Below are 8,966 nucleotides of genomic sequence, written 5' to 3'. Positions count from 1 at the left end.
TTTTTTTTTTTTGGGGGGGGGGGGGTAAGATGGCTCAAGTGGTTAGAGCGCAAATTTACCTACCGGAAGGTCCGTGGTTCGAATCCGACCTCTGCCTCTCGATTTCCTCTGTCTAGGCTTGGACAACCTGGCAGTATCCCATTCCTCGTGCTTCCTTCAGGTAGCATGGTAGCTAGTCACCGTAAGGGTGTTACGGCTGAATGATATATAGTTGTGGCGTCTGAGGTTACGAGTTTGAATAGGAGTGTTTGCTGTGGACTTCATGACTGGCCTTAAAAACTATCGTACCCACCCACAGTCCTTATATTATGAGCGGAGCATCCTGATGAGGTTTATCGCACCAGGTGATTGTCAGATTACGACAAGACGACAGTCGTGCACTAATCGGTCACGGTACGTGTGAGGCCAGGACCCCTTGTTCAAGACTCGCATTACAAAGTACCAACGACAGTGATCGCGATGCTGTTGACTGCTTACCTCACTGCATATTGTCGTAGCTTCTTTGCTCAGCCCACGAATTGGTACCCTTTTCGTTTTGCGTAGGTGGCAGAATAAAGTTACTGTTTTTCATTCTGGTGCGCTACGGGCATAATTCATTATTAGTCAGGTTACTCATCGACCATCGATGAGCAGTGGAACCCTGTACTACGAATAGCCGTAAAATAAGACGGTCTGGAAGGAAAACAATAATGTCCGCTGTTAAGTGGATGTGCAAATAAGTGTTTTATCCAGGCGACCAGCACATCCCTATTTATGAAACCAGCAATTCTGTCTTCCTCAGAGGAGGCTGGGTTGGGGAATGTCGGCCTCAAAAATCGCTTTTTCCGATCACTCATCTCTTGGCCGTAACCGCCAACTTATTACCTTATGCCGTCGAAATACGCTTGGAACCTACTAAGAGCCCGATGTGATTCAAAACGAAACTTCTATGCCCAGTAGCATCATGAGTAAGACTTGTTTGTCTTACTAACTGCGTACTCAAGTAGGCCAGTCCCTTGCAAGCAAGCGGCCTGTCGAGCCATTGGCTTCCAGAAGGGTCCCAGAAAAACACCTCACCTCCCACTTCTTTGTGGGTCAGACTTTTGAGTTGAAAGACTGCAATGGGGTACCTCGAACAAACCCCGTTCGCTTTGGGCAATCTGGAAGTAGCACTCGCCTTTGCAGTACTTCGTTCATCGACCCTCCCCACCCGTCTAATGATGCACTGCCAAGAACCCATCTGCTGCTCTCCTAGCCATCGTTCCGCGTGCAAACTGGTGTCCAGCAAAATAAACCCAAAATCGCTTGCTGAACTCACGTTGCAACCTTCAGAGTCCGCACTGTCTGTCAAATTTGACAACACGTGTCGCTGCTGAAAAGAGTCCGCACTGTCTGTCAAATTTGACAACACGTATCTGCTGCTGAAACCTTGCTTTCCCTCTCTGTCGATGTATGTGCTGTCTCCCAAACACCTACAAGACCTCACTTCGGTTGTGCATCTCAAGACGCTTAAGACGAGCTCAGATGTTCTACATTTCGCTCTTAAGGTATCTGGTTGTCCTCACGCAATGGATCATGGTATCCACGGTTTATGAGTTACGCTCAGCCTCAACGATGAAAGCGCTGTACTGTACTGGATCCCAGTAAACAGCTATCTTTGCGCTGCCTCCTCCATGTCTTTGGCTTTCTGTATCCACCTCGCACGCTCACCTTTACTTGACGTCTGATAGTTCGTAGCATCAAGTTATGTTCCGGGCAGGCTGGGATATTTCTCCGAGATTTAAGCAGTGCCACCGTTCGGTCTGATACCCAGTGCTTGAGTGTGTCTGGTTGGGCCGTGCGACAGGCGAAATTCCCAGCACTATGCAAAGAGGTGGCAGTCTCGTCCCAGTATGCGTTCACACCTGATGGTGGAGTATTTGGAGACTCTAAAAGACGATTCTGGTAAGTTCCTCTAGCATCCGGATCTGTCAGTTTCTCAGTTGCTAAGCGATTTGTCCGCACCTTACACGGCCCTGGAAAACTTAGGGAAAGCGACTCCGGATGAGCGCGTGGTCGGAACCCACAAATATATTCTAGTCAACCAAAGGTACTTCTGCCCGGTGACTTAAGACCATACAATCCCAATGAATCGATGTGATAGATGAATTTATTTATATGGACACTTGCATAAGTTCCAGTGGACTGACTGGAGACGAGATTACTGCCGGAATTGGGAAGGTCATGAGGGCTTTCGCTAGCCTTTTACATCCATGCTATCTGTGGGATGACAGTTCGTCTGTGACGTGCAGTGTGGTCCACACTTCTTTATGGTTCAAAAATTTGTCCTGTACGCGCAGAGGGTGGGCGAAGGTTCTTAGTGTTTGACCATCAATGACTCCAGAGCATTGATCGGGTCTGCTGGGAGCGCTGGATTAGCAATGTTGCGCCGCGCCGGATAGTTTTGGGGGAAATGAACTCTCCCACGATGGTCGAGTTACTCACGCTTCATAGGTTACGCTGTTTAGGACATGTACTCCGAATGTCAGCGGACTGTCTGGCTCGCAAAGCTATTTTCGCCCAGCCTTATGCTAAGTTGATACGGGCAAGAGATGGATACTCGAACCTGGCAACGGTGTATGAAAGCAATAACCAACAAACTCAGTGGGGTCGACGTCTACCGGTTCCCTGGATGAGGACCCTGTTACTCAGCTCACCAAAGGTTAGAGACACTGGTAGACATTGTTCGATTACACAGTCAGTGGCGTTCCTGCATCGAATCTGTCGGTTTCAATGCGTGGCTACCCGGTTTCCTGAACCAACTGATCGTCCCGTCGCCTGTGCTCTGCTGTGCCGTAATATGCTGCCAAGTGTGAGAGTAGCAACCACTCACTAATTGTACTGAATCACTTCATTACCGAGTTTTACGTCGGTCATCTCGCTCCAGTTCGCTTTTTAGCACGGCCGAAAGCTTTGGGGCACTACTTACCTCGTTAGAGTCTTGTTATTTCGCGGTGACCAATCTTGTTTTCTGTGTGTTTCTGTAATATAATCGCAGCTAAAATGGTGGACTTGTATGCTATTTTGCGTACGCAGTGCCCCGCCTTGGTTACTACATCGCCAAGGAAAACTGGGTGAGCTCCATTTAATCGGAACCGTACCGACCGTTCAGCTATTTTTATTCAGTTACCTCTACACGCACAAAATCAACAACCTTTGTTCACTTAACCCTGACGCTGCCGGCTCCAGAAGGCCGGTGCATACGAAGTATTTGACGTGAGTTCGGTTACAGATGTTTCTCACTGAATGTGAGAAAATTACTATGGAATTGTGTTAAAGTGTAGTTATGACAAAAATATATGATTACAAATGATATAGCCTGTATGTATATTACTTCAACTCGTGTTTTTTGCCAAGACTCAGCGATTGGGCAAAAAGGTTCGATTACGTTGATCTGACTGGCTATTCTGTCTGATTCAATTTTCTGATCGCAGCCTGTACGAAGATTGGGCAAGGATTCAGCAACCCGAAGTTGACCAAATCCAGTATCTGCTCACGGGAAGAAATCGAAACAGTGAACATTTAGCAGTACTCCTTGCTATCGCTTGGCATTTCACCGACGCCTCATCAGCCAGATCGATGTCGCTGTGTGATTCTTTAATTACGACCCTAAGGTGCATGTCTGTTTTTCTGTATTAGGAGCCATATGCAGTTCGTTTTGCTCATCACCACGGAAATTGGCAAATAAAAACGTCTGGGAGCTTCTGGCTCAACGGTGTCGTTGAGTGGAGCCATTCGGCTAAGCTTGCAGTCAGCGGTTTGTCGGTGCCCATGATTGATCGGATTGTTTTCCAGAATGGACTGTTACAATGATGGGCAGCGGGTAGTGTCACATGCAGCCACCTGAACCCTCTGTTTCCAGTATAGACCCGAGAGCGTAGTAGCAGACGGGGCAGAGGAGGAGGTATCTTCAAAGCTATAAGCATGCCCAACTGGTGGCATACTGTTACCACATCCAAGTGGGAACAACTGGGCAGTTGAAACCCACAGTGTACACAAAAGGTGGTGTGGTGACCCACAACACTCATAAGACAAGGCATTCACGTATTGCTAGCTAGTGCTAGGTGTACAACCTGTACAGCGGTGATCAGTTAAGTCTCCTTGTAAACTTCTGTGGTGATACCTTTCCGGACAACGGCGATAGGTCTCTTTCACTATTCATGGTCGGGTTTCTGTAACATGTGATTTTTTTAATACAGTTGTTTGTCAACACAACCGTAGCAGTACATGTGCTGGTCTCTTTATGACGTAACAATTGGTCACTTTTCACCTTGAAGCGACAACTTGCAACACGAATTCACACCTTTCCTTTCTTGCAGCGTAGCTCACTTTCTCTTTGGTTCTCCCCCTAGAATAAGTTTTAGTTGGACTGAGAACTGGTACTACTTCTATTTTTAGGCCAATGGAATTAAGCTTGGTCCTCACCACAATCCCGCGGGTGGTGCCCATGGTCCAGCTTCGTCGGGTGGCAGTGGTAGCAGCGGTGGTTGTTGTTAGGCCCTTTGTGACGGGCCTCCTGACAGCTCCACACGTGATCTGCTGTGCACTTGGGTGCGCACTTATTGTGCGTCTGCATCGTCTTCGCCTGATACATTGAGAGAACGGTGCCTCTGTTTATCTTCAATGGCCCTCGCATAACTCCTCCAGTACCTCCACACACCCACACACATTCACATTCTTGAAACAGGCCCACACGATTGCAGAAAACTGATTTATCCTTACCTGTTGTCCAAATCGCCCATGAGCATTCGTCCCTTTTTGTTCTCATCTGTCTGTTTTTTTACCACTCCTGGCATCGAACACTAATTTCGTGTGATTCACCTTGATTTGGTCGCGTGTTTGGTCCACTTGTGGTTGACAGTGCCACAACATTCCATGTCTTGTCCAATTCTAATGGTTCATAAATCTGCTGTTTTTGTTGTTGAATTTCAACGTCACTGTGCGTCACCGTCATGCGTTCCTCTATGTTTGGTACTTGTTCATCCAGGTGGTTTAGTTCAACCCCCGTGTGTTTTTCCCATCACGTGAGCACACATAGGTATAACTGACCTCGGCATTTCGCTTCTCACCAATTGGCATCAGGTGCGCTCATCTTATCACTTCTAGCTTTTGATCGGTTCCCCATTTTCCTGTGTTGGTCATGGACTTGAAATTGTCGTGTTTCTGGCTCTCCGGATTCATTTTGTGATTGCCCCCCATTCTAATGGGGCGTGCTTGCTGTCTCGTAGACTGATATATCTAACTGTGTACACATCAGACCCGTCTTGTCCCTCATTGTTTTTTACATTTGCATTGTGTCGCCTAAGTGATAAATACACACGGGTTCGAACACACACGTCAACGTTTGTGTTCCACTTTAAATGAGTCGTGTGGGCCACCTATGTTCTCGGGCGTTGCAGGCTTACTCGGCCACAAGACCGTTTGTCGGGTCGTTTGCGGTTGGTCCAGCTGCTAATGGATGTATGAAATTGATAAATGATACGGTACAACATACGGTAATGTATTCACTAAAATAGGACAGGAGGCTGTCGATGCAATTAAACTTGGTCGTATATGTTCGCGCGCTTGTTCCGGTGCACTCAACAGTGAAAGTTGTGGCTGGACAATCCTAGTTTGCAGCGATCGCCACAACTCGATTACATTGCCAATTATTGCACAAGTATCACCGGATAGGTGACTTTCCTTGGGTTTGGACCGTGTTCAGCATATCGGCAGGAAGCACCGTGGTAGGGAGACAAGATCCTTTTAGAATTGGTTAAGGTGGTAGGATGCTAGACCGAGGGCTCAAAATTGTACAGACGTAGCGCAGGAATACAGAGGCGGTGCGTCTTCAGCAAGTGATTTGGTATCACGTTTTGTGATAAACGATCACCAAAATTGCAGTTTTTATATTAGCTACAATGGGTTTCGCACGCTTCATGCCGTACTTACCTGTCCCATATCGTTAGCTTTCCAGTACCAGCTCCCCCAAACCATCCATACACGATCTTCGTCTGAGCTAACGTCTAACGAACCGTCTCATAGACTAGTACCCTGGGCCCAGTTAAGTATAGCCTCTCGTGTTTAGAAGTGACAGGGACGGTTCTCATCTCCGGTTGTTTTTCCGCGCACTTCGTTTAGAACGTCACAAGCCGAGTTTCGGATACCGCCTCCGGCTTTGCCATATATCCTCAATTATGATCGATATCCTCAGGGTGTTCTACTCCTGGGACATTATGCAGTAGGTTTTAATGTGTTTCGTTAAATTTAACAAAGCTTCTTTGCTGCTATCTAGTTTGTACATAAGTGGACAATACGAATAAGGGGCGGTTAATATTCAAAGCATTTTGTACATTTGGAAGGTTCTGAGTTGATCGTTTACAGGTGTTTGATGGATAAGAGAGGTATCTGTGTGTGTCCTGGTTACCCACGCCGCTGCAGTCCGCAGTCGACGGCGATCAGATAATTAAGGTGTCTAAGCTTAGTTACTATACTTGTATTTTTTATTGGACTTTCATAAATGCCGCAAACGTCCATCGGTGGAGTGTGTGAGGTGCGCCCAGGAGCAGGTAACTGGTCAGCACGTCAAGGATTGCCCTTAATACAGGAGAAGTGGGTTTGAATATCTGGTTCGTAGTGGTAGGTACAAACAATGTGTGATCCAATCGGTCAGTTTTTCGGTCGTCTGATTGATTTATGGAATAGTGATTATTAAGTGGGACACAAGGCAAAAGATAATTCATTCACCCGGCTATATGCGACGAATACGGTTCTTTGACTGCCACAACCCCGTGACGGCAATGTGTAGGTAAGTTTATTCGTGTACTTCCGGAGTCTATGTGAACCGATATACTGCCAGGGTAGTGAGATCCTCTGACCCAAAAGTTTATTCAGGTTAGCCTAATTTTTGAGGAACGGGTAGCCTCTCTTTCACACCTCATGTTGCAGATCTAGGAGACTTTGTCAGACCCCCGGCCGCCGACCAACCAGGTAAGAGGAACTGGATTCTGTAAGAACATCATCCAATTTGGTTAATTGGGTTTCGAAGGCTCACACGTAGACCCTTGCATCTCACGAGGCTTGAGTCTTCATGGGGCTGGAGCATCAGAAACGGCTGGATTATCATTCCATTAAATGACGAGTGGCCACTCTCTAAGAATGACCACAGCTGTTTCAGCCGGACATAATGCCTATTTCTTATGTTTGTGTTAGTTGTAACCACGGTGCGCAGATGCACCGGAGTTGTTGAAAACTGAAAGATGTCCTGTGACGAGAATGGCTGGAGAATGTCACGTGTGACTTGTTACCAAGCTTTGAGAATCTCACTGGTTTTGATAAAACTTTAGTGCTCTCCAGTACAGTTGGCTCTTTGAAGGGAACATTCCCTTGGCTTCTGTAAAACATCTAGATTCAGCATCAGTTCTTACCATCGAGGACTTGATACAGTTTGGTTGGGATTTCTGTCAAAACAAGAAACGGTCGCGTATCCGCTGCTATTATTGCAGCACTTCTCTGTTTTACTGAAATAAGCCTATCCCAACTTAAATAGCCATTTTCGGTTGACGCAAGGCTGAACACTTTGTGACGTCGTGAATTAGTTTGTCCGTTTGCACTCACCTGAGAGATATGGGGGTGTAATACAAGCAAGTCCATTTCGATAGCACTCCGATTTTTTCGGTATCTCGTGACTATCATTATTGACTGAGTTAAAGAATTTCAATGCATTTCACAGATCATATGATTTACGAGGATCACTCACTCCTACCTGCATGTTGGCAATAGATCGAAGTATTCATAGCTCGGGTGTGTTAACTGGTTGTAGATCCGGTGGCTGTTGATATGTTCTTCCAGATTGGTAAATTGCTTCTCCGTCACAAGTCGTGGGAACATCACCGGTTTTTTGTTGATGATATTGATTATGCACACTTTTGGGGCCGGTGTGATAGTTGGCGAAGTGCTCACTAAAAAATTGCCCAACCTGGCAAACAGATCAGCGGCCAACTGTTCTACAACCAATACCTGTGTTTTCCACTATGACGCCGTGATGACCACAGTCGCTTATCTCAGTTTGCACACTACTGGTTTGGACACTTTGTGTAGAAAAATCGTGTTCATTCGCTCTTTTTGAACAAATCGGAACTCAATTTACAGGCAAGATAGGATGTGTATGTAGTGACAGAAAAAGTTGGTTTCTGTCTGGATAACTTCACTTCCCTTCGGTTCATCTTGAGAAACGCCAAAACACATGATTACATAGTGTGTTACAAGAGCGGTGTGCATTTGATTAAAATAAGGATAAAATTATTCTTCTTTTACTAAGCAATTACTCGCAGTACTTGTCTGGAAAGCTTTCTTCCGGGGAGGCAATTCTTCACACCGTCAGCAATTTCGACATGACATGACAGGTAATCATTGGCAGCTGAAAATAGTTTGGGACCGAGGATCACGCTGTAATTCACTTTAACTGGTGAGGATGGAGTCCCAACAGCTCTCAGTCAGTTGAAAAAAACTGTTTTATGCTGGAAACGGTTTGCTGGTGTCACTTACCTGGAGTTTTCAAGGAGCAATGATTCAACATCATCTCTAGATATATTGGGAAAGCTAGTGCGCTAGCTCAGTGGTTAGGGCGCGAATTTACTGACCGGAAGGCTCGTGATTCGAACCCGACCTCTACTTCTCGACTTCCGCTGTCTAGGCTCGGGTAACCTGGAACTATCCCAGCCCTCGTGCTTCCATCTGGTGACATGGCACTAAAAGGATGCTACAACTGAACCCACATCTTAGGAAACTATAGCAAACGACGCAGCTTATGTGAAACATCGACAGCGTCTTTTCCCAGGAGTTCAGTCAGCAAAACCAGCACAATCTGAAGGCTAACTTAATGCTATTTTGAACACATGGGGTCTTGCGCGGACTTATCAATATCGTCTCAATAAATTTGACTCGATCTGATTGGCCACATCTCTTGG

At 46.3% G+C, this 8,966-nt stretch overlaps 1 protein-coding gene across 1 annotated transcript in view; it reads left to right on the top strand.

Moving 5' to 3' along the window:
* The window catches only part of T265_06197 (hypothetical protein), a gene marked incomplete at both ends in the record, with an annotated part of 10,625 nt that extends 5,272 nt beyond the window's left edge, over positions 1-5,353 (top strand). The window contains one exon of the mRNA XM_009171405.1: positions 4,417-5,353. Coding sequence (XP_009169669.1) covers positions 4,417-4,515 — 99 coding nt within the window. The remainder of the gene's footprint in view (positions 1-4,416) is intronic.
* Positions 5,354-8,966: the final 3,613 nt, after the last annotated feature.

Source organism: Opisthorchis viverrini (assembly GCF_000715545.1).
Source record: "Opisthorchis viverrini unplaced genomic scaffold opera_v5_128, whole genome shotgun sequence".
NCBI lineage: Eukaryota > Metazoa > Platyhelminthes > Trematoda > Opisthorchiida > Opisthorchiidae > Opisthorchis > Opisthorchis viverrini.
This window is presented reverse-complemented; position numbering and strand designations above follow the sequence as displayed.